General features: G+C 54.9%; 1 protein-coding gene across 9 annotated transcripts in view; it reads left to right on the top strand.

Moving 5' to 3' along the window:
- RXRA (retinoid X receptor alpha) overlaps positions 1-25718 on the top strand; it is a 132140-nt gene that overhangs the window by 62577 nt on the left and 43845 nt on the right. For 5 of the 9 annotated variants that reach the window (XM_068914567.1, XM_068914574.1, XM_068914569.1 and 2 more), the window contains exon 2: positions 20160-20425. In XM_068914567.1, coding sequence (XP_068770668.1) covers positions 20160-20425 — 266 coding nt within the window. Of the gene's footprint in view, positions 1-1447; positions 1518-3730; positions 3841-16163; positions 16511-19260; positions 19301-20159; positions 20426-25718 lie in introns of those variants that run through there. The other 4 variants (XM_068914570.1, XM_068914571.1, XM_068914572.1 and 1 more) reach the window with 4 other exon arrangements.

Raw genomic sequence — 25718 nt, 5'->3', positions numbered from 1 at the left:
TCATTATAAGCCCAAATTCAGGTTCGCCAAGAGTTTCAGTAGTTTTATGATCCTTTCCCATGAACCCTTAGCAAAGTCTGTAGCTTAACCTGTTTTGGGTGAAAAACCAGGTGCAACTCAGCTGCTTTTGAACAAGTTTTGAGGTTTGTGCAAACCCAAAACTCAGGCCTAAAATATGAAGAGTTTTGAGAGGGAAAAAAAACCCCAAGAAAACCCTGAAGAACATCAAAGCCGGTGGCAGGGTTTGCGTGGTGCTCCGTGTACGCTTTGGGAAAACCGTGTTTTGCACATCTGGGCCCAAGCTGTAATTCTGCATCTGGATCCGGAGACTGACTTTGCCGAGTGCGAGGGCCAGCACACCTCGCTCTGTGGCTCTGCACGGTGGCCAAGCTGAGTTGGCCCCCAGGGCCCTCCAAGGAGAGGACGTGGCCCAGTGGCCTCCAGCCAGCGCACGTGGTCGGCTCTGGTGTGAACCCATTTCACAGCATAGCTACCACCTCAGTAGCCATTACTCGGTAAGCGCTGTAGAGAGCAATGCTGTGAACGGAGCGATTCCCGGGTCCGACCGGGAACGGCGTGGTGGCATCTCAACATGTTTCGCACCGTTGCGACCCCTTTTCTTTGGTGGGCTCAGATAAGCCCAGACCTTGCTCTGAGCAGTTACTTTAGGAAAAACTCTGCTGAAATCAGCGGCGTGGAGGGAGGCCTGTGGGCCGAAAGAAAACCAAAAGCGGGCCGGTGCCGGGCGGGGTGGGAATCGGGCTCTTTCTGAGCGCCGCCTCGCAGGCGCCCCGAGTCCTACCTCCGCCTGGTGCGCCTTATTCCATCCGCACGCGTCGCGCCTTTTCGGCAGCGCCGTCTCTCCTTTCTCCAGCAATTTCCTGAAATAACGTTAGGGAAATGTGAAAATCTTGAACTTTTGAACCTCCCAGGAGGACGGCGCGCAGGGGCTGGGGTGGAGGCGGCCGGCGGAGGGGCGGCCCGCTCGCCGGCCGCCGTTTATTTTGGCGGCGGGGAGGAGGAGGAGGGCCCGCCTGGCCCCCCGAAGTAGCCGCGCCGGAGCTGCCCCTTATTAATGGCTTTCTCCTCGGTGGGGCGAGGAGGCGAGAGGAAGTTTTCTTTAGCTTGCAGATGCCGGCCAGCGGCGGGGAGAGCCCGGTTTTGGTGGCGAGGGCAGGGGGGGGAAACGACCGCCCGGGGGTGATGGATGGGTTCGGGGGTTTTCGGCGAGGCCGCGGGCGGCTCTGGCGGCCGAGGAAGGGCGAGGGGAAGGGGAGCGGGGAGGGGGGACGCAGCGCGCCTGGAAAGTACTTTTCCCTCTGATGAACTTCAGCGCCGTATAAATCACTGCCAGGCCGCAGCTGCGAAACATGTGACCCTGGCAAATTAATGTCCCTTCGGAAACCGGCCGGCTCCTTCGCGCTCCCCTCCGCACCTCTTAAAGGCGCCGCCGGGCCGCCGCGAGGCGCGGGGAGGCGGCCGCCATGAGGCAGCCGCCGCCATGGCCGGCCCTTGAGGTAAGCCAAGGGGCAGCGGGCGGCCCCGGGGCCTGCGGCTCCCCCTCCCCAGGGCCACCCGATCCCGCTGGGAACGGTCACCCAAATCCCAGCCACCTCCTCGGCCGCGTTGTCCCCCCCTCGCTCCCGAGAGCGGCCGCAGGAGAGGAGGGGGATGCGGCGCGGCCGCCGCGTCTGCCCAGAGCTGCTGGCGTGCGGGAAGGGGGGGGAGGGAGCCCAGCCACCAGCAGAACAGTTAAAAATTACTAAATACTTCCCTAATATAATTAGGTTTCCATGCGAGCAATTGCCTTAATTGCCACAGGGGTACGACGGGGTGGGGAGGGGAGCCAGCCGGCTCTCGGCTTGGCCGCCGCCGCTCGGGTTCGCGTTTCACAACAGCACGGAGCGACCGCCCCGGCCGGGGGAGTTTTCCCCGCGTGTAGGACGAATATCGCTTTGGCCCCCGCCGAGCAGGAAGCGCAGATACGTGTTTCGAAAACACGGCGGGCCGGGGGCGACGCGCTGCGGCGGCGAGGGCGGTGGGGGCTCGGTGGGGGGGATGTTGTCCCCTCGCACGAGGCCGTCGCCGCGCTGCTTTCCCCGAGCGTCCGCGCCGGGGGGGACGAGCCCGGACGCTCCCCTGACCTGCCGCGATTTAAATAACTCAGCCCCGGCTGTTTATTTTCAGACCGCTCTTGGGAGTCGGGGAAGTGAGGCAGGAAAAAAAAAGCACCAGCCCACTTGGTGATTACACGGCCGGGGAGATAAGTGGGGATTTAAAGAGAAGGGAATATATAATTGAGACGAACGTGTAATACGAGCGCGGCTCCAAACAGAGAGATCGTAATCAGAAGTGTTAGGAGAAGCCGAGGTTTATTAATGAAACGTCTCATCTATTTGTCAGCTGAAGAGGAACAGCCTTTCCCGAGCCGCCAGGAATCGAGGGGGTGGAAGTGTGGGGATTGCACTTGGCATTCCCGCCGCGCGTCTGGTACTTAGCGGAGATCGAGGCTGCCATCTTCCTGCCCATTTGGGCAGATTGATGATGCTGAGGCCCGAAAGCAAAAGCAGGGTTAAAGAGGGAAAAAAAAAGAAAAGAAAAAAAAAAAAAAGGAAGCATATGTTTTTTAGGAAGCTGGACATTGTAATTTTCCTCTCTGTAATCTGTCGTAGAAGTCGGGAGCTGGCAGAGCTCTGCTGATAACCGCCGCAGCAAGGGCTCCTTCGAGCCTTGCTCAGATCTCCTCTGCTCCTCTCCAGTTTGCTGCCTGTTTCTCTGCCCAGGCATTCAACAGCTGGCAGCGCGCTCGGGTAGCCGCCTCACAGCCAGCCTCCCCCCCAGCGTGAGCTGTGGGGCATTTGTGTTTTCACCCATGAGCCGTCACTGGGCAGGCCGTACTCGGCGCCGGCTGAGGATCTGTCCCGGGGAAGTAGGGCTGATGGGAGAGAGGAAGGCGAAAGCTCACTGTGCATTGCCTTTTGCAGAGGGTTTCTTCTATTTCTGACCTGCCGCATTTGCATAGGGGCCAAAATAGGAGTATTTAGAGGGCAGCTTTGATTTCAACCATGCATCTAGCGATCGATCTGTACGGGGCTTTTCCACAGCTCCTGCTTTCTTGTGGGAATGAAGCACTGACACAACCAGAAACCCGGGATAAAGCGCTGCCTTTTCATCGCGTCTGGGGACAGGCTCTGCTCTGGCTGTCCTGTCTAGCTAGTTTCTCAGACTGGCACTCGTTACATCTTCCTTGCTGTTCTCTGTAAAACTAGTGTTTAGCTGCTCTGCAGTCCCACCCCATGCTCCTCGTCTGACTAAATCAAGTTGTAACGCCCAGGCATGTCTGGGAACTGTTGCTGAACGTGTACTGGCAGCCATGTTTGCTCACAGAGCTATGGTGTTAGCTATAATCAGCTCTACTTTTATAAAATATAAAGTAGGCTGGAGGTGGCTAAAGCCTTCTGTAGACACATCTAAACCAGCTTTGGATGAGGTATTGGTAGCTACGCAGAGAGCATGGAGCACACACGGGTCATGGCATTAGTGTTTCCCCTGCTGCTTGGGTCTGTATTGAGCTGTGTGTGGCTGTTGCTGGACTGATCTTGGTACTTAACGGGGCTGCTGGTATGTTAGTGTCTTCATGGTGTTACTGCTGGAGATGTACCCTGCATGTAACCTAGAAAGCGTGTAGCATGAGGACCTAATTCTGATGATAACTTGTTTCTCCTTCCAGTTTCTGCATCCCAGAACCTGATTTGTTCAAGACCATGGAATATCTATGAGCTTTGCCCTGGTATCGATGGTCTTCATTACCTATGGCCAAGAGCGCTGGTTGACCAGTAGGTTGGTGTCACTGGGCCCTTGTGTAAATGAGAGCAGACAGGACCTGCTGAGTGATGCTGTGTCCTTTAGCAGTGCTACTGGAGACAACAGTCCTCCTAGAGAAGGGACATCTCTAAATACCGTCATAAAGGGAACTTGAGAAAATAAGCAACTCTACAGCAACTGGCTTTTTACTCCAGCTGTCCCACGCTGATTAGTTGGGGGTAAATCAGCTGGAAGGTATGGATGAGATAAGCTGCTGTCCAGGCCTCTGCTGTGCATGGATTGGGAGCTCTCTGGGTAAAGAGAGTCTGGCTGGGTCAAGTTGCAACAGCCGAGTGAGGCTCCCAGCAGCTATTGGTGGGTGCAGTGTTGTGCACTAATCTGCTCCCAGGTTTCTGGGGCAACCAGCTTCAGTTTAGCTGGGTTTTTTTTGATAGCCACTTGACAGGGAATTTAGCCGATTTCATCTTGCTGTATCATTTGTTAGATCAGTTACACTGATGATATATTCCATTCAGTGTAACTCACCAAGTGCCTCATTCTCCGAGTGACATGGTGAGAGGTGCTCACCAGAGCCTGGTAGATAGTCCCCCTATTTTATTCTCCATTCATTCACTTTTAGCTTTGTCCTAGTGCTGTTATTTGGGCATCTTTATCCATCATGAGCTGTGGGTTTCCTTGGACACAAGGAAGATGCTTGTGGTGTCCCAGGGGTTAATCTGGAGCCGCTTTGCTGCTCCAGCATGGAAAGGTTCTGTCTGTACATGAAACAAACATTTTTGTAAGGTTCCTTCCCCTTCCCAGTCCCAGGCCTTGTTGGTTATCTGCAGGCTGACAAAATGTGTGGAATGCAGAGACCCGCTGGACATTGACCCGACCATACTAAACTCAATTAGCCGAGGCTATCTGATTGGACTTGGTGCAGCCTAATTAGCTTTGGACTCGAACCAGAAACTCAAGCCCAAAGGCCACTTCCAAGCAGCACATCCTTTGCTGCAGCCTGCCTGGGGCGAATGGCATTCCCAAGCCTCTTCTCTCCTGGAAGCGAGAGCAACCCAGCAACCAACCTGTCAGTCTTGCCAGCCACATGACTAGTGGTTTGAGGAGGGAAACATCAGGGTGGGGTTAAACTTTCCCTCCTGCCCAGCTTGTGTTACTGACCCCCCTCGGGAGGGGGGTCACATAAGACTGAAGGCAGCCCCATTCTCTTTTAAAACAGTGTGTGCTGTCTGGCTTCCAGAGGGAACTTGCTTTTATTGAAGTTGAACTGGATCTGGCAGCTGCCTTCCCTATCTTGTCAGGCGTCTTCCTGCAGCACGTAGGCACCCAGTTCTCAGGCTCCTTCCCCTGGACCTCCAGCTGTGGTGCACAAAGTGGGTGGTTTGTCCCTGAGGCGATCAACTTGCTCTGGAGCATGCTGCAGTTGGCAGGAGAGAAGTAAGGAGCTCGGGCTGGTGCTGTTGCAGCTGAGATGAGAAGGGGCAGCAGTTCTGAGATGCCTTTGTGCATCTTGGGTTTCCAGCCTTATATGCACTTTAATCATTAAGGCATAAAAATACTGATGGGAACGGACCTCTGGAGGTCTGTTGCTCAACTACCCATTCAGCTTGGGGTAGGAGGTGGCCACCTTTCCAAGGAGGCGGCCACCTTTCCAAGGAGGCCAGGAGAATGGTATTCCCATGGGTGAAAGTTTCAGCCCTGTGTGCCCTTGTACAGCTCCCAGCAATGAAGCTGTCTGGAGTGATGGCTCTTCCCACTCAGATGCTCATGAGATGTCATCTGAACAGAGGACACCTTGCACCTAAGCCAGGCCTGCCAGGTCTCACCTGGCATACATGAAGAGCCATGTGGTTCCTGGCCTTGCAGTCATCTGCTGTGGTCCAGCATCCCCTAAGGAGGACTACAGAAAAGCAGTTGTAATTGTGTATGTGTACATTTATGTATATATATGCAAAAAAAAAAAATATATCTATATGTACACACACACATACCAGCAAGGTCCACACCTAGCCTTGGAGGCAGAGGAAACTTGCCTCGTGGGACAGGGAGCTCATGGTTTGGCACCAGGCAGAGGATGGGGCGGGGGAAGACGGGCTCTCCGTCGGTCGATGTTGCCAGCTGCATGCTGGTGGTAAGCACTAGCGCCAGCCATGTTGGATCAATTAAAGCCCATTATGCCAAGTGAATGACTGTAATTATCTCAAATCTGGATTAATGTGTGCACACAGCACCGTAATATAATCCGTCAGACTGGTGTTTTGTAGGCCATTGTTCCTGGAAACTAGATTGAGAAGGGACTCCACAAAACAGCAATATCCTCCCCATCTCCCCTGCCCTCCTCTTCTGTTGTAAGCCTGCGTGTGATCTGCGAGCTCCCTTGCGGGTGGTGGGCAGGTGGGGACTAGCAGGCTGCTAACAGCGGTTCTGCTGCTGGTGAAAGCAGATGTCCTCAGTTCCATGCTCGTACCCCAGGGCTGAGTTTATCCCATTGAGCAGATCCTCAGCCTTTGCTGGGGCTGGGGTTCAGGATGTTGGATCTTTTATAGCAACTTAAGCTGGCCACTGCTTTCAACCTGGAACATAGACAGGAGCAGAAGAGCAACTCAGAGGTGTAGAGATGCCTTCACAGCTACCAGCGCCTCCAGTCAATCTCCACAATTGGTAAAAATAGCTCAGATTGCTGTAGCATTTCCCCCCACCCTCCTGGGGCTTTGTGTGCCACTAAGATTCGTTTAGGTGGGGGGAAAGTGTTTGTTTTAGCCCTCAGAGCCCAAAGCTGATGGTAGGGAGAGCTGATTGGCTGCTCCCGCTCCAGGTCTTTAGGATTTAGCTCATCCCAGATCTCCCAGAGGGAGAACAGTGAAAGCTTCTGGTTCCCCCTTTCCCCACGGGGCAGAGCAGGGTAGCTGCACTTTTAAAGGGTTAACACTGTGCAATAGCTGCTGGGAGCTCATATTACCCCTCCCAGAGCTCACTAGCACCAGTCACCTCTGCACTGGCCGCTGCTGTAACCGATCTGTTTGTAGGAAGGCAGCCTGTGTGCTGGGGTGAGGGCTGGGCAGGGGAGGTCGGAAGACGTGGGCCAAGTTTGCTCTCGATTTGTTGCATCAGGCCAGGTGTGCACACCTTTCTGCAGTGATACCCCATGCTTCCTATTTTATGTGGAAACTTTGCAGCGAGCCCCCAGCAGCATCGTTCTGCTTCAGCAGTTGTCAAAAGCGCTGGATGCTTTAGAGGAGGGTGGAGAGCAGAATATTTTTCATTGCGTCTCCAGTTCTTACATTAGCTCCTTCCACCCACATAAAGTTAGATCATTTCTCTCTTCCCTGTTACTATTCAACATTTATTATTTAATCCCATGAGCTGCGAGTACCATTGCAGGCCGAAGTCACTTTGTGGCACATAGGCACATACATGTCGACCGAGGAGCAGACCCTAGCTAGCTCAGAGCTTTCACTCTGAACTAGTCAGAGGCAGCATGGATTATCAGCCCCATTTTGAGGACAGAGGTACCAAGGGCTCACAGCCCCATTTTGCTGCACTGTCTCTTTTTGCTGCTTCTTTTCCTGCCTTCTTTGGAAGGAGTGTTTTAGAGCGTGAGGTAGAGGCTCCCTGCAAAGCAAGGAGAGAGGAAAGAAGAGTCAGCCTGGCTCCATGTCTGCAACCTGTCTCCTCTCCGCGTAGCCCAGCCGTTAGCTCTCCCAATGTGAGCAGCGTGTGTTGGAGCCCCGCATGGGGATGGGGCCCGCGTGCTGGAGGATGGATGGAGGGGATGGACTAGTTTGGTGGGGGCGGCGCGTACCGCACCGGAGAGACAAGCGCTCTCCTGTGCTCCAGCTGGAAGCGAGCAGGATCTCCCAGCGTGAAGGGCTGGGTGTAGCCCTCACGTCTCGCGTCTGCAGCTCTGCGTGATTCACGGCGGCTGTGCTTGCTGGCAGACCCAGCACGTGCCACGTGTGCGACTCATTACCGTGAGGCCCTGGGGGAGGTTCGACGTTAAACTAAACTTCTCCTTTTTCTGTTAGAGCGAGCCTAACGCTCTCAAACTCCCCTTACGTCTTGCTGGATCCTGCTTGGATAATCATAGCTCAGAGCGTAGCACCCCCTCAAGGGCAATTAGATCACTTCCAATTTGCCCGTAAGCCCATAAAACTGCAATTGAATGTAATTAAAAGGCCATAATGAGCTTCAGCAACCTGCGGGACCACTGTGCTTTTGCTCTCACTATGCTTCTTTCAGAGAATGGGATAAAGTCACAGAGGATGCAAAGGTCAGCATTTGCTGGGGAGGATGAGGCACTGCTCTTGCTCATCCAGGCTGCTGAGCAGAGCTCAATGGCGGTTCCCTTACTGGGAAGAGCAGAGCGAGGTGAAGCACCCGAGTGCCCATTCCTGTTTGGTGCTCTGACAGTGCTCATCGGGGAGGGCAAAGGCCTAAAGGCATCCCTGGTTGCAGCCCTCCTTCTTTCCCACATAAAGGAAGCATCTTCCCTTTTGCTGCCATTGCTACCCTTTGGCTTAAGCAAAGCTCTTTGGAAATGGAAAAGGTGCCAGCAGGTAGAAATCCCTCCTTGGTGCATGACCTGGTTAGCTTGCTTTGCTCCTGCCTCCTCCTCCTCCAGGAGGAGGATTAGTGGCAGGTGAGGATTGCAGTGATGGGTTTCAGCCCTCATGCTTTGGTGATGAAGGTCTGGGCCCCCAAACCTCCCTCTTGGGGATGAGGGTCACCCCAGGGGATGGAGAGGTGCAAAGCTGCCCTCCAAGCAGGGGTTGCCCAGGAGCTCCTAACTGCGGTATCTTTGGGGTGGAAAGCATTAACACGAGAAACCTCCCTGCTGGCGTCTCAAGTTCAAAGGTGGCACAAGTGGCGAGCTTGGAAAAACCAGGGAAGCGCTGAGCACAGGACACAGCGCTGGCAAGCCTGGGGAGCACGGCACCTGCCTGGGACAGGGTGGCAGGACATGGACCCGTCACCTCGGTGCGAGGGAGAGGATGCTCTGCCCTGAGCAGGGAGCAAAGGGCTTGGAGGAGGAGAAGGCAATCAAGACCGTGCTTTGGGTTACTTCTGACTGCAATAGCATGAACTCAAAAGAGCTGCCGCATTCAAGCCTTCGGCAAACCTCTCCCCAATCCTGCTGCCAGCCCCGAGCCCCTGGTAGCCAGCACGACACTGTACCTATTATTGCCTGTTCCTGCCGCGGGTTCCCAGCCAGTAAATTAGGGGCACTTGCTGAGCCGCTGACAGCAGAACAGAGCACATTGTGAGCGCAGGGACAGCGCTGGCCCTTGAGGGATGAAATAGGAGCCTGCAATTTCTCAGGACTGTTGTGACATCTTTGCACAAGCGTGTGATTGAGTCACATCTGCTTTATCAGCAGAATCCTTGTTTGCCTCGCTGCACCCCTCCTTCCTCCCCCTCCACCCACTCCCGGGCTTCGGAAGAGCCAAGCCGCGCGCCGCCCGCGCTCCCCTCCCCCTGGCTCTGTCTTAGCGCTGAGCTTTCCCTTCCCTTGAACGGACCCTCGGACTTTCCGTATGTCTCGCTTGCTCACGCTTCCTGCGTTTGCCGTCCCTGTGCGCAGCCCCGTCCCTCCTCTCCGGCGGAGAGCGCGGCGTCACGGCTGCGGGGCCGGCGGCTCGCTCGCGTGCGCTTTCGCTGCCCCGGGAGCCCCAATCTAAACCCGGCAGGCGTGGGTTGCACCGTGGGACCTTTGCTTAGGGCAGCCAGGAGGGAAGTGGCTGGTGAGCCCTGCTGCGAGCAGAGCCCGGACGGTGCCCGCGGGGGCATGCGGGAGCGCTCGGGCAGGCAGGGCAGGAAGCCGGGGCGCGCTCGAGCGCCGCTGGCGCGGAGGCTGGAGGAAGAGGCGTTTGTAAGCGTTTCCTCTGGTGACACAGCGGTTCTTGGGGAGAGCTACTTCTGGAATATTCCTCTTCGAGGCCTTTCCCCTCGGAGATGGGACTAGCCCCTGCCGGCTTCCTGCCGAAGCAGCCACAGCCGGGAGCAGGCAGCGCTTTCAGTGCGCTGCTGGGAGGGTGGGATGGGTTTTTTGGGCGAACAAGCGAAGCGAGTCCCCATGCAGAGCTCAGCATGCTTTGCAAGCCCTGGTGTGGGACATCTGTGCCTCTTCCAGCATGTACATGTCTGCAAGCTCATGCGACCCCGGAGTGCGTCTGTGCACCCCTCTTCTTGCTGGGGCTGACACACCAGGGAGGGCTCTGCCTCCTGTTTTATGGTGTGGCTGCCGAGGTGGAGGGAAGCCTGAGTTTCCGGGCTCTTCGGAGGCCCTAATAGGTGATGGGGTGGGGAAGGGGCTAGCATCTCCTGGAGGGAGCCTGGGGTGCTTTGGACCAGACTGCAAAAAATGTGAACGTTGCTAAGTCCTTAGTCCCCCATGAGAGTTGCATCAGAAGTGGCAAGGCCCAGAGAAGAGAACCCAAAGCGCCACCCAGCCACCCAACCGCAAGGTCATCTTTCCCCTTGGCTCTAGGGAGGTCTAATTTTATCTGTGCTGCTCCGCCCATCCCTAAGTTGTATCTGGAGGACAGAAGAGAAAATAAAACAGCAGGAAAGAGAGGCAGAATGAGCGTTGGAGCTGAATGGACAAAAGTGTCCCAGCTCTGCTCTGCGGCAGACTGGGTAAAGCTGCTGTCTCACGCCAAGAAGTGGTACCAAAAAGTTTGCTGTTTCCCATGTCCATGTGGTGGGATGGTTTTGCACTTCCTCCCCTTCGTCTTTCCAGGAGAAAACCAGATGATCTGGTGAACTTGATGGTGGCCAGGGTTTGGGCTGGGGGAAAGGAGAGGTTAGCGTGTGACATTACAGTGGAAAAGCTCCTCATGGGCGCTGTAATTTCATGCCGTGGCCTGTAGATCGCCGACCCCGTAAGGTGAAACGCTGGTAGGAGGCAGCATCTAACATTTATAAAGAGTACATGTGGTGAGGGGCCCGGTTGGCAGCACATGGAGGATTAAACTCTGGAGAAGTGCTAGGTGAGCAGAGCAAGGAAAGCCCCCCTGCAAGGAGACCCCGAAAGCTCGATGGCCGCTAAAAGAGCCTCGAAGCCACAGTGCCCTGTTTGATTTTGCTGAGGCCGTGCTGAGCGGTCTTGCCGGCGGGTTTTGGCTACCTCGCAGGCGGGAGATAGGAGTCTGGGGTGAGAAGCTTTGTGGCTTTGAGGTTTTAGTTTGGTCAAAGTGAAACCTCATGGGGAGGAGGAACCCACCCGGAGCAGAAAGCAGCAGAAACTGTGTTTCTCGCCGTCCCTGAGCAGCTAGAACTGCAGCAGCATCGTCCAACGTTTCTCGGGGGAAAGTGCTGAGCGCAGTTGGTGAAACGCTCTGAAATCATGAAGCAGGTTCCCAAAAGAAATTTCAAGCTTTGATTTTTAAACACCCACGAAAAGAAACATTTACATTTGCTCTTCCATGTTAAGACCTAAATAGTGTCTGAAAGGGACATTCTCAGGTTTTCCTTTGCACTCAAGTCTAGAAATGAAAATAAAAGAATAGTTCAAATAACTTTTTGGTGAAAACACAGCACACTGTAGCTGAAGCCTTAAAACAAATAGTCAGAGCTAACACGCTTGATAGCGCTGCTGTGCAGCGCTCCTACGCAGTTTTGCTCATAGCTGTGGGATGCGTGTGGTAACAATGTTCAGAAAGAACTTATGGGTAACATGCAGCCACATCTTCTGACATCTCAGGATGTCTGTTCCTGGAGAGGCCTGCCTGGGATTTTAAAGGGATCGCCTCTCCTTGCTGTTCGGGGTCTCCAGGGCAAAGTGCTACCAGTGCTGCAGCTTTGTGTGCTTGGCCCACAAGAGCTTTCTCGTCCTTTGGTCCCGTGGGTGCTTTTCTGGGATAGCAGCGATGCTGCAACAGGCAGATTCTCTCCCAGAGGGCAGGTGGGAGGGTTTGCTCGAGTCATGCGTTGTCAGGTCCATGGGAGAGGAGGCTGTGGTAACCGCTCTGGAGGTGTCTTCTATACCCTTGATTGTTGGAAAAGGGAAGAGGCATTTCTTGCTCCATCCTCATCCCTTTGCATGGCTGAGTAAGCTTAGAAGAGTTTCCTTAGATGTAAAAATGCAATATGATTTATGCTCTGGGCTTTTTATATCATTCTTAGTTGGCTTCTCTCTCTTGCAAGGTTTAAATAGGGATCATAGATTTTCAAAGCAGGTGGATTGAAATTGGCGGTGACCTTGTTGCTTCGGAGCAACTCACATCTGCCTCTCCTTGCAGGATGGGGACTGAGTTCTCCCGAGAAACTGTGAAAGCAGCAGGGATGAGAGGGCACAGGGCCACTTCAGTTCTCAGCTAGGCTGGTATAAATTAAGAGCAACCTTACTCAAGATTGTAGGCCAGGGGCTATTTAAAATAATATGCTGTAAACATACCCTCTCTTCACTCAAGTCTTTGATTGGGGACAAAAGTGATGACCTGACCTCTTGTGGTCACTATATTCCCATGGCAATTTTCACATGAAAACTGGTCACGCTCTCATGTCCTGCCCAGATTTGCCATCTGCCGATTGCTTTCTGAGCCTGCCTGCTGCTTCATAGCTGGGTGCAGGCTGTTGCCGCTGCTGCATAGCGTTGCCGTGATGGCTGCATTGGCGAAGGAGAGAGGACAGCATGTGAAAAGCTCCATCGCTGGAGGTTCTTTGGGTGGAGAGCACGCTAGGAAACTTCGGTACCACTTTTGGGGAGTGACAGAAAATGGACAGTGATTTTCACTGGCAAGTATATGTAGAGAAACTCACCCCCAAAAAAGGCATCAAAAGAAGGAACAGTGCCCTCAAAAGCTCAATGTTTAGGATTTCCATGCAGATTTCCATGCATATACATGGCTGCGTTTTGAATGTGGTCAATACCATAGTCATACTTCAGAACATGGGAGGAGGAGATTTTTCACCTCCGCATGTGACCCCAAATGCTGCAACACACTAAAAGCAGAGGGTGAAATTAAGGAAGGGAGTGGCAACCCAAATTTAGAATTTCCTGCTGTTTAATACCCAGAATTGATCTGCTTTCTGATTAAGGAGGAAGAGGTGCAGAGGAAAAAGAAAAAAAAAAGAGGAAGTGCTGAGGTGTGGGCAGCCTTCCAAATCTGTGTTCGTTTCTAGGCTTGGAGCTCGGTGCTAGCTGCAATCGCGTGCGGGACTTGCAAACAGATGGGCTCACGCTCCCTTGCGCCACGGAGACCGCAGAGCGCAGCAAAGCTCCGAGTGCCAGGCAGCCCTTCCGATCTCGCTTTGATGGGCTGCTCTGATTTTTGCCTGGGGACTGTAGCCTTCTTTGGCTGCAGAAAAGCCTGGGTACCAGAATCTATCGTGACTTGAAATATGTTTTTTAACTTCCTCTCTCTCGTAATCAGACTGCTGAGCCATGTAGCTTCTGAGTAACTATCTGAATATGTTAGAAAAGGTTTACCAATAGAGCTAGGTCACTATAGTTTTACTGGAAAAGCCTCTTAAGCATAAATGAAGATTATACTGGCAAAAGCTTATGCTGGTACAGTTTATTCTAGTACAAATGAGCTATACTGGGAAAAAGCTCATTCTTTTTCTGTGCCATTGTGACTGTGTCTGCTCTGGGGCATTTTGCTGGTACAGAAAAGTTAGAATCACAGTCCTTATTGATGTTGCCGTATCAGCAAAAGCTTTTACTAGGTGTCAGGCTACTAATCCTTCAGACATACCTGGGAAAAGCAGCCGCACTTGAAGATCCCTGTGCACGTGATAATAAGATGGAATAGGAAACTATTGCAAGGGCTGGTGGCATGTTCAGATGCTTTCAGCATGTGCAGCTCCATGGGAGGGTTTAGCCTGCCTTTCCAGACCCCCTCTGAACCGGGAGAAGCTTGTCGGTCCAAAGAAGGCTTTTGTACTCTTGGCCCAAAGATTGCTAAGGGGACGGAAAATACCAGTGACGCTGCACAGGGACATTTTGTACTTGTTTGCAGTGGTCTGAATATCTAGTGCAGCTGGTTGAAAATGGGGACAAATGTTTTATGAAGATGTTTTCTTTCTTTACTTAAAATTATTAATAGTTCAAGAGTGCTGTCTGTCATGAAGCCAGAAGGAAGAAATACGGGGAAGATTGATTCAGCAGTTGAGATGCTAACCTGGGACTTGCAATACCCAGGATCTATTCCCAGCTTTGGCTCCGATTTCCTGCGTGACCTTGGTCAAGGTCACACAAGCCTGTGCCCTACTTCTGCTGGTCTGCGTGTATCTGCTAGCAGGACTGCTGCGGACACAGCTTCATCGGGGATCGTTCCTCTTGTTACTTCCAAAGTGGGCATCGTGGACCTGTCCTAAAGCCTGTCCATGCCTCGGTTTCCCCAAATGTGAAACAGGGATTATGCCACCCCAAAGAGATGCCTGCGAGACAGGCATGTTACAAGTTACAGGGCAGTGAGGAGCACCGTGCAAGAAAAACAAGAAACAGGTTCCTTATCTTGAGGCCAGCTCAGGCCCCGCTGACTCTAGGCTTGGTGCAATGGTTTAAGCTGAAACATGTTCCTTTGCCGTGGAGGAAAGCTAAAAGCACGCCTATGGCTCCATGTAGCCACATAACTCGATCACTTTAGATGGATCACGTGGCTCTGCCCTAAACATCTTCACTCTTTGGGCAAATTCCCATCCAAATTTTGTGGCTCACGGCTTCATAGTTTAGAGAAAGAAAAGACCTTCAATGCAAATTGTTTAGCTGCTGAACAGCTCTTCGTTTCCAATTTCCCAACTGGCATGGGGCATCTTATAAGAGATATAGAGGTCGTTGTGTTTAAACAAAGGATATACAGAGAAAATAGCTGCAATTTATGGGTGCGGCAAGAAGGGGAAATGCTTTGAGTTTTTTTGTTTTTTTTTTGTATTTAGAAACAGGCACGGAGTTTATTTTGGTCAAGAGATAGTCACACAAAACCGCTATAAATGGCAAAGCTACGTAAGAAAAATGAATAGTCTCACATTGATTCAACTGAAAATGTGTTTGGAAAAATACCTCCCCAGTCTGCTGCAGTCCAAACGGTATCCCTCAGTTTCTGTGTTTATTTGTTTAAATTTGTTTATATTAAGGATATTTTCCTACTCCGGGCTCGTCTTTTTCTTTTCCTTTTTGGAATTTATTTGTTTCTGAAGTTCTTTTAACGTTCAAGGTCCTATAGGAAGCCTGTGGGGCGCAAGGAGGGTGGATTTCTCATGTCCAGGTCAGGATCCTCCTCTCGGGATCCTCTTTCCTTAACCCCGTCGTCCCAGGCGCGCAGCTAACGGTGCTGCCGCGTTGGAGTGGCGGGGGGCCGCAGCGGGCTGGGGTCTGCGTGGGTCTGCGAGGGGCCACTCAGGTCCCACTGAAGAGCAGACGGGGCCAGGATTTGAGAGGGGGAATGGCCAAAGGCTCCGGGTTTTCGTGGCCTAGCTCCTGCTTAAATGCAACCTCTCCTTCAAATTTTGGCCTTTATAAGTGCACAATTGCTGCTCAGTTAGCTGAACCCCAGGGAGAGGACAGCCTCGACCTTTAAAACCTTAACTGCAGCGCTGCCCTGCGCTTGGCTCGTGAGCAGGGTAGCTCCAGCTGTGTTTGTGTGCCCTGCTTTGGCCTCGGACAGGCTTTGAGCCCTGCGAGGCAAGCCTCGTTTCCTCCGTTGGGCCGGTACGTTTAGCACCAGGTGATGGTGAAGGATCCTCCTGCAGAGGAGGGAAAAACAAGGACTTTTCTGGAGGAGAAATGTCTTTCAGAAGGGGTGGCAGGGTTTTGGCAGGTCGGCCCTGGTTCTGAGGTGTCGTACAGACCCCTGGCTCTGAGCTCACGGCCCCAGCCAACCTGACGCCTTGGGTCTCGAGTCCCAAATGCATCTTTCCTGCTGGGAGCATTTCCACTCGAGCCAGGAGGCTGATGACAGCTGTATCGAGTCAGTTGTCTAAAGCACCCCCTTGATTTTGTTAAGAAAAAAAAAAGCACAATCCCTTTTTCCTACTTGTTTGCACGTTATGTACATTCTGTATTCAGCAGCGACGGACAGTGCTGGCCGGGCATCTTTGCAGATTGCTGCTTCTGAGTTTGTACAGAAACTCAGTCCAGTCTTTCCTAACGGGAGTTTGCACCTCTTCTTGGTGCGAGGTCCAGCACAGGGACTTGTCTTTTGCTCCCTTTGTCACATGGGGCAACATTTATCCTGTGTCCTGGGCAATACGCTGATGGGGATGGATGTAAATCCCTTTAAACCCTTTGCACATAGGTCATTGAGCAAAGGGCAGCCTTGCCCATCCTTGAGCTGGTCCCCTGCTGCTGACCTGGGGAGGAAGGCTTATTCCTAACCCTGGAGCGCTTTAGGATTGTAATACCCTCCTGGGAGGGGAGGATACCAAAAGCCCGTGTGAGATGGGGGTAACATTTGTCACGTGGAGAGAGCAAAAAATTGCATTGATAGAAATACATCCTGTGGCAACTGCAGAAATACAGCTGCTACCTGCAGCCAGATGCACGTCAAGCTCTGAAGAGCTACTTGGAAAATGAATGTTTCATCTTAAGTTTCTTTGTTTGTTTTCTTTTAGTTAAGTGACGTTTTGGGTGAAATCTTACTGGATCTGTCAGCTGTAAACATTTCCCGCTGCTGTCCCTCTTCATAGCTGTGTTTTGGATCACTGCAGACAAGGCAACCCGTGGATAAAGAGTGGAAACTTCCCGGTATTCAGGGCTTGCTTTGAACCGGGGTTTGAGTCATGATGCTCTTGAAAGAGTTCAGGTCTGGTTCAGACTTCAGAGCATTTGGCTGAGCTGTTTGGGGCTGTCTGTGGTGAAAACACACCCAAACACGCGTCTGTGCCTACACACACTTCTCCCTGACATGCCTGTTCAACGCAAGGTTACTTCTCCCCTCCTCTCACTTTTTTTTTTTCCTTTTTTTGCCTGAAGTATTTTCTCCAAACCAGCCCTGCAAAACACACCCAGTTCCTCGGTGGGTGCCGGGGAATGCGTCTGCTTGGAAAGCAAGCGTGTAAACAGGACGGGAGAGGGAGCCCGCTCGGCTGCCTGGGAAAGGGGAGCTGCTCTCTTTGGGGCGCTTGTTTTACCCCAGGGGGATGGTTATTTTGGGAGAAGAGCCAGGACAGCAGGCTGGGCCCTGCTTGTGCTTGGTTGGGTGATGCGCTGGAGTAGGAGCGGGCTGGTCGCCAGTAACCAGCCTGTGACCTTTCCTACTTAGTTGCCTTACATATTCAGGATCTTATTTAAAAAAAAAAGAAAAGACTGCCCTTCACTTCCTTTCCTTTGCTATCAGGTCAAGTGCCTGCTTCCCCCGCACACCTCCTGGGACGAGGACCCGATACGCATCTTCGGATGCAGCTCCTGGAGGCTCTGCCTCGCTTTGTGTGGCTGCTCTCGGGCCACGCAGACCTGTCGCGCCTCTTGCCGGGCCGGTTCCCCCCGCGCGTCTCCCCCTCGCCGCGGAGCAGCGGCGTAGGCGAGGCGGCGCTGGAGCGCTGCCTTCGGGAAGGAGCAGGCCCCGCACGCGGTGAGGACGGCCCAGCGCCGTAGGACCCGGCGGCGGCCCCCTGCCCTCGGCTGCCCCGGGGGTGCTGTCACCTCTTGGGACGGGGAGGTCGAGGTATGCGTGGCTGCGGGCGTAGCGTAAGATGTGCAGCCCGGGTCTCCGGCCTGGCTGGACCAAGTTGTAACACCAGACCCCGCTCCTCTTCCAACGGGACCCCACTCTTCCTCCGACCCGTTCCAGAAACGAAAAAGCGGGGAGGCCAGGAAGCACAGTCCTAATCTGCTAAACCCCAGTAACAAATCCTGCAGCCTCAAGGAATTTCCTAGGGTTCCTGTTGTGCCGCACACACGTCACTCGGCTGCGGGTGACGTGGTGGCCAGCGATTATTTTATATCAACATCCTGCAAGACCCAGCGTGAGGCCAGCCCTCCGGGGACCTGACCCCTGTCGCCTTGAGCCGCGTCCGGATGGGCCGCGCGCCGGGCCGCTGGCACTGCAGGCGCCGAGGCTCGTTTCGTGCTTGCCGAGTGCCGACGGTGGCACGTGGGTCAGGGCGCAGGTATGGGTGGTGGGCACTCGTCCTTCTCCTCTGCCCGTCCGGGGCGCCCCAGGCCTCGTGTACTCCAGCAGCCCTTATTTTCCACTGCCTTGAGCTGCCCAGAGCCTGTGGCAGCCTCCCCGCGGGTGCTGCCCCGCGGGCTCGCTGGTGGGAAGGCAAACCCGGGGCACGGGGAGCTGGCAAGGCCCCAGCTTCGGAGCCTGGCAATCTCTTCCCCGTTTTTGCATCCGAGCCTCCTTGCTCCTCTGCCCGCCCCTGCCCCGGGGATCCCGTTCCTGGCTCTCGTCTGGGAGGTTTAAGGCATTATCTCCTCGGGGAGCGAGCCTCTTTCTTAGCGTTTGTAATCCTGTTATGTCGACAAGTTGGGGAAAGCGCACCCGCGGCTTGCTGCCCGCCAGCCACAATGGGAGCCGCTCGGCTCCGCGGCGGGAGGATTATGAGCCGCGGCGGGAGCTCAGCGCCGGGCCGCCCTCGGCCTGGCTCGCCGCTCCCCGGCGATGCCTCCGTGCAGGGACAGTCGCCCGTTGTGCATCCTGGAAGCGTCTTTCCCAGCTTGGGAAGCTGCAGTTTATTCCTTGAGAATCCCCTGGCCCTGCGTCTGTTGTGCGTGAGATGTAGTTATGGGTGGCAGGGCTGCTCTCGGCTGTCGCTCCCTCCCGCCGAAGTCGTGGGATTATGCAGATAACCAGGCTTTGCTCCTGCAACGCCGCATCGACCCGTCTCCGCGTGCTGCGTGGGCTAGGACGCAGCTGGTAGCCGCTGAACTGATCCTGGGGAGATAATCGACCCCCACGCGGGTGACTAAAGCCGATATTTCCAGGAACGTAGTTACTTTTGGGGCCTGCAGCCAAATGCGAGGGCCCCCAGAGCCCCCCGCGAACAGCCCCCCAAACCACGCGGCCGTGTCTGCGCCTCCCCCTCTCTGTGCCCTGTTCCTGGGGTAGAGCCAGGGCAGCCCGGGGGACCCCGGGGCCGAGCGGGGCGACGGCGTAGGGCTGTCCGGCCCGCGGGGGCCGCCGGCCGCCCCCTCGCCTTCCGGGCAGCTCCTCCTCGCCGCCTGCCCGGAGGGCCCACCAGCCGGCCTCTTCCTCGCGCAGGATTGTTTTGCAGGCAGCGTGACAGGATGAGGAGGAAATGTGCCAGGAATGGCTCCGTGTCGCCTCTCCTGAGAATTGGAGTCTATTTTTAAAACACCCCTTTCCGCCCCCTTCCTCCCGCTCCCCCGGGACGGCAGAGCCGTTCGGGAGCAGGACGGACACAGCCTGTGAGCTGCTGCTTGCAGAAAGCTCCCAAAGTTGAATTCCAGTTCAAAGTCCTGAAGTGGCCTGGAAACCCGGGCATCCGCTCGCTGGGTCAGCTTGCAAAGGCCCCCGGCGCGCTCCAGAAATGCCCAGCGCACCGATGCCCCGCTTCGGGCCTGCTGCAGGTTTGTAGCTCAGCGCCCCGCAGCCCTGCCTTTGCAGGAGCGCCGATTAACCGCACCACCTTCGCCCCCAAGACCTGTCTTTTGCGATGCGGCACACAAGCGTTGTCCCCTTCGTGGACACAGGCCGCACGTACACACCCGCACGCTCACTTCCCCATTGCAGAGTCAAACCGCGCGCCCGTGCCCTGCACAGACATGCAAACCACACGTGCGGACGCACCAACCGACTCACTCTGTCTCCCGCAGACAGCTTTCCCCGCTGCAAGTGCAAGCTGCCAGGCGTGCACGCCGCCTTCCGCAGGCTCGCTCACAGCCACCCGGCCGTGTAGCTGGGCACACAGCCCTTCCCCACCGCGTTTCTCCTCCAGGGCCTGGCCCAGTGCTGCACACCCGGCTTGAGCATCTGCATTAAATCCGAATGACTGTGTAGCAAGGATGGCATCTGTAGGCTCCAGCAGTGGGGACAAACCCTCGCCCTGCTGAGAACTACTCACACATTAACCTACGGAGTGATGTTGCCTCTGTTTCAAAGAGTTTAGAGCCAGGGTATAGCAGGTGAATCAGACAGAGGAAGGCAGCAACAGCGGTGTCTCAAGTTAGAAATGTTTTTACCTCTAAGCTTACATTAAGGACTTTGTAGATACTCCAGCAGAAGATTTCTAAAGATGGACTTGAAATAGGAGGAAGTATTGGGAATTTGTGGGAGAAAGCAAAGGTCGGGGGGCATGTTGAAAAGCAGCTTTTTGGTAGAGGTTGAGGGACAGAGGTGGGTGGGCTGGTCAGGGCTTGGGATGGAGATAGGTCAGAGCCTGTCCTAGACTGGAGTTTCAAGCCATGGTGTTTCTTTTCTCTCTTACAGATTTTTCAAACCAAGTCAATTCCACATCCCTGAACTCTCCAACGAGCCGGGGACCCATGGCTACCCCTTCCCTCCATCCGTCCATCGGGCCGGGCATCGGCTCCTCGCTGGGCTCCCCGGGTCAGCTCCACTCACCCATCAGCACCCTGAGCTCTCCCATCAACGGCATGGGGCCTCCGTTCTCCGTCATCAGCTCCCCCATGGGACCGCACTCGATGTCCGTCCCCTCCACCCCCAGCCTGGGATTCGGAACCAGCAGCCCGCAGGTAAGGCGAAGGCAGCAGAGGATTTAGGGGATTTAAGCTACTTGGCCGTGGGAAATGAATTGCTTCCCATTTAATGGGGCATAAGCCAAGATCCCTCGGTTCCTGTTCCAGATCCGGTTCTGGACTGTGCTGCTGCCATTGTTCTCCTCGTGCGAGCCCGGGTTCACGCACGGCTGAGCGCTGGCCAAGCTCCCTTCCTGCCGGCCCAGCCCCGGCTCTGCTGGAACCGAGGCAGCGTTTCGAGCCAGAGCAGCAGCAAGAGGGGCTCGAGCTGTAGGACCTCGTATCCAGCCCTTGGCCGGAGGAGCCGCAGCGCAGCGGCTCCTGCGGGAACAAGCGCTGAGAGTCAGACCCTGTCACGGACAGCGCGGGGGCACACGCAGGCGCTGAAGGGTGGGCAGAATCAGAAACTCAACCAGGAAACAAACCCAGAGGCATTTTACTCCTCTTGCCAGAGCTGCTGCAACTGGGTTTGGGGCTGCCCTTGGTGGGGTAACAAAGACCTGCAGGGGAGCAGAGCAGAGCTGGATTACAGCCATCTAACAGCTCATGTTGCTTTTCCCCTCTGGTCCTGCCCTGCCACTCTCTCAGGTTGAGGGTGAAAGGGGAGCAGTGACTATCTCTGAGTCAGCTAAGAACTGATTTTGCTCTGGCATAAGTTGGAGTCAATTCAGCACTGTCTAGATTCAGTGCTCCTTGCCTGAGCGGTCCCATGCTCTCCTGGGAATGACCGGCGCATCCCCTCCTCGGACCAGCTCCCGCCTGCACAGCCGCCGAGACACGCACCAAGGGTCTCTCCTGCCCTGCAAACGTAGCCGTTCCCTGCCACTGCCCCGCTCCTCTCTCAGACAGGGCTCATTGCTCATCGGAGAAAGAGGGACTGCCGTTTGTTGATTGAAGATTATGTAAAAAAAACCCTCCAACTATCAAGAGATAAGCTCTTTTTAAAAATAGCAAGATCTAGGAGAGCTGGCCAGCCCCTGCCACCTGTTGCTGGCTGCTTGCACGTTATATGTTTAGTAAAGGGCAGATTAAGGAATTGGCTACCACCTGCCACTCACTGCTGGTTTATTTATTCCAGGGCCTCTCTGGGAGTCAAACACCTGCCGGCACCTTTATTTTTAAATATTGGCCTGATTTATTTCCAGAGATAACAGGTCTTTCTATCCCACCGTTGGGGAGGGACATGCCGTGCCTGCTTGGGCTGGAGTTAAGCACAGCGCCATCATTAGTCATCCTCGGGATTCCCACGCAGCTTCCCCAAAAGCCCAGCTCATTCTCAAACCCACCTTGGAGCGAAGGTAGTTTTGTTTGCCTTGCGGCAAGCCTCTCCTGTGCTGAATCAAGTCCCCCAGTTTATGACCCAGTTGATCTGCTGGGGACCTGCCTCCCCCCACCTTGCCCAGCGCAGCACGGCTGGGCTCGGCTGGTTCCCTCTCCCCGGGACGGCGCCAGGGCAGGAGACGTACTGGGGTAGACAGGACGCCGCCTATCTTGTGGGCGAGGAAGGGAGAACCGAAACGACGCCTGGGAACTGGCAGCAAAAGCAAAATTAGCAGGGAGAGTGCTGAACTGGTGGAGGTGGAGTGGGGGAGAAGGGTGGAAACGGGAGATGTGAAACAACATGGGGGTGAGCCACAAGCAGGGGGAGAAAGAGGGAAGAGGAGATGCAGCCCGAGTTTCAATTATAAGGCGCGGTTTGTTCTAGGGACGAACCAGCCAGAGGAACTGAAATAAAAGTCAGCCGCAGGGTAAAAAGGGGAACTGAGAGCATGGTCAGATGGCGCTGGTGACTGATCCGGTACTGCGGCATCTCCAGGCCCTCACGATACAGAGCAAACGCTCGTCATTTGCTCATGGACTTGTCTTAAGTGGTTTTCCTAGAGGAGACAGGACATTTTCAGTCTAATGGCTTCTACCATCTGTCCTCTGTCTGGGTACATTAAGTCCTTATCCCGGTGGCAGGCGGAAGCGCCTACCTGAGCTTGCAGAGTGATGGAGGAGGAGGAGGAGGGCACACCAGGCAGTGGCGCGGCTGCTCGAAGGGAGCAGGGAGGGCAGGAGCGGAGGAATGCACCCCCTTGTCATTGTACCGGTCCACAACGCGCCGGGGTTAATGAAGCGTGGGGCCCGAGTCGCGGAGTGGAGATAGCGCTGATGGAAGGTGGTTTGAATCAGATGGCAGATGCCACTTGCCATCAGGCCATGCCTCGTTACCTCTGGAAACCTAGCGGAGCAGAAGGACTCAGGGAGCCAGAGGTGTGCGGGGCGGCGAGTCCCATGCTCCCCGGGCTAGGGGGTTTCCCCCCGGGTGCCTCTCCCGGCGAGCACGCTCTCTCCCCCCGACACCCGCAGCCCCAGCTCCTGCCGACCCCGGCCCGGCAGGAAGCTGTCAGGTAGAGTTAACAATGCTGCGGGCTCCCAGCTCCGGCCCTTTCCCTCTCCGATTTCCGTCGGCGGGTGTGAGCAGCCGGCGGCGCGAGAGCCAGGGGATGTGCTGATGATGCTGCGCGGAGCCGGGCGGACAGGGCGAGCAGTGCAGGAGAGGAGCCGGCTAAAAGCACAGGCACGCTGGGGAGTTTGCCTTGGTCAAGAGCAGGGTTTCAGTGCCCAGTGGGCGAGCAAAGTCCTGGCCTGGCCAGGTGGTTGAGCTCTGATGTTTCCTGGGATTTAAACCCTCTTACCTAAAGGATTTAAACATATTTAAACCCTCTTACCTAAAGTTTCTTGGGGAGAAAGTGGGGAGAAATGGATTTTCAGTAAGAGATGAAAGGGAGGGAGAGGGAGAGACTTTTTGGATGTTTCTTTCTCCCTTGTGCTCCTTTCACTGCAATACACAGGACCCAGCTGCAAAATTACAGCAGCAGCCGCCTGTGGCAGACGCCTCCAGGCATCTCTGACAGCAGCTCTGGAGGCGCCTGGGGCGAGCGGGGAGAGATCAGAAGCAGAATTAGGCTGTGGGCTGCTTTTCCAGAGCTGCTCTGTGCCTCTAGACAATGCTCTTTTTAAGGCTATCTAGGGGATCAATGAAGGCTGTTTTTCTTGGGGTGGGAGGAGAAGTAAAGCACTAGTTGCCAGTAGGCCAGAAAGGACATGATTTGGTCCCCGGAGCAATGAACTAGAAAGGGAGAGGAAAGGAGCCGCGGAGTCCTGGTGCACAGGGCAGGGATCCAACTGCTGGGACGCGCCGCCGCGCATCGCCGGGGAAGCAGAGCGCCCAGTTCCTCCTCCTTCCTCCCCCCAGTTTTCTTGCTTGCTGAGCCAGAGGTTGTCCTCAGCAAAAGCAGAAGTGCTGAGCGGCGAGCGGCGCGAGCCAGGCTGGCAGGCTGGCTTTCTCACAGCCTCCTCCCCGGGCATGCACACTGCGGGTTTTGCTTTGCAGCCGTCAGACCCAAGAGGAAGGCGCAGGGCAGGCGCCAGGAAGGAGTGTGGGAACCCCAGGGTGCACGTGGCGCCTTTGCTGAGGTTTCAGGCCGGCACTGGAAGAGGAACTGAGGAGTTCTGCCCATCGTGGGAGCTGACTCAGCTCCGAGCAGGGCATCCTGCTGATTCACAGGCCCCGGAGGGGTGGCATCAGGACCCCAGTTCCCCATGGGTTGACCCAAGGGCTTGAATGCACAGTGCTCACCCCACCTTACTGTCCCATGTTTGTGGGCTACTCAGCAAGGGCATGCAATGGCCGTGGGCTGCTAACTGTGGGGGAAGTGGTGGCGAAAGGGCTTATCTCCAGCAGGCAGCTAATGTCCTCTGGCTGTAGCTGTGTGCTCAGATGCAACAGGTGACACAACAAGATATGAGCAGTAGCCATCAGCTGCAACTTGCCAGTGGCTCCATTTCCCCAAAAATGCACTAAAGCACATTGCTAGAGCCAGTGACACAAAGCCCTGTCCATCCATGGAGATTTTCAGGGTAGGGACACGAGGCCCAGAGTTCCTGTGTGAGGCTGACCTATGTGCTCTAGCAGGGCATGCAGACTGGCTGCAAGGACTTTAGGTGAAAGGGGGGCTTCCCTCAAAAACTTTGGCAAGCATTAGGGCCCAGCTCAAGCCTGAGGTCCAAACCTACTTCATTTTTTGTCCCCCCCTCCTGGAATTGGAAGGAGGAAGATTTGGCCTGAGATACTGGGGATGCTCAGAGAAGGGCAACAGTCCTCTCAGAGCTCTGCTGCTCTCGGGCAGGGGCTTGTGCTGAGCTGTGCTTTTGTGTTTCACTGCCCTCCCCATCCCTCTGGGGTGGCTGACAGCAGAGAAGCCAGGAAAGGGCAGAGAAGAGCTCCTCAAACATGCCCATGTTCCCAGAGCTGCCTAGGAAAGGGGCTGCTCAGCAGAAGTCTTAACAGAGTGAGGCTAGATGACAGCCCAGCTATTTTTTCAGGAGGAGACTGGAGATGGCATCTGGGGAACCAGAAGGGTCTGATCCTTACAGGAGAAAAGGGTCAAAAGACCCAACGGATGGGGCAGTGCCTACAGGCAGCACTGCCCTCTCCTCGGGGGGAGCCCGGTGCCACTGCATGCCCCTGGGAAGATCACTGCCTTTGCAGGTGGCCCCACCGGCAGGACTTGAGTCTTATCTTGGTCCCAACAGAGCAAGGAAATGCTCATGACTTTCTCACTGATGTTGTGACAGATCCCAAAGAGAGAGGCTCCCACCTGCATATCCATTCATCACTCCTTGCCTGCCTTATTAGCACAGGGTAACTGAACGCCACTCACCCAAGAGCATATTCCTCAGTGGGCTCCAGGTCCCAGCTTCCTTTGATTTCATTAGTTGTCACAGGCAGGGTAAGAGAGGGAGGCAGATCCATCATATTTCTCCAGAGTGGGTTTACCTTGCTGTGTTCTGCAGTTATTAGTCATCTGCCTGCCATACATTCCCCACCAGCTTGGAGACTTCACAATCAGAGGAACTGCTGCGCTCCTCTAATTGACATACCGCAAGCTCTGGGACTACCCTGAATTAATTTGTGACAAGTCCAATTGCCGAGCATCTTTGTTAGGGAAGGGAAGCACAACAAAGCAAAGCATGAATCCGGCATATCCAGCCTAGATTCGGAAATTGGCAGGGAGGGAGAAACTACCGCAGCCCTTGGCAGGTTGTTCCCCTGGACGAGAAGCCTCACCGTTCATCACTGGCACTGAGCTGAACAAGCCTAGCTTCCCCATCCAGCCCGGGGAGCAGGTTAAACTTTTGGCTGCTGGATTGAAAGGCCCGTTATGAAAGGCTGGTTTGCCACGTGGCCAGCCCTGAAACAACCTTGATGAAGTAAAGTTACATGCAAGGCAAGGAGTATCAC

This window comes from Struthio camelus, chromosome 20 (assembly GCF_040807025.1).
Source record: "Struthio camelus isolate bStrCam1 chromosome 20, bStrCam1.hap1, whole genome shotgun sequence".
NCBI lineage: Eukaryota > Metazoa > Chordata > Aves > Struthioniformes > Struthionidae > Struthio > Struthio camelus.
This window is presented reverse-complemented; position numbering and strand designations above follow the sequence as displayed.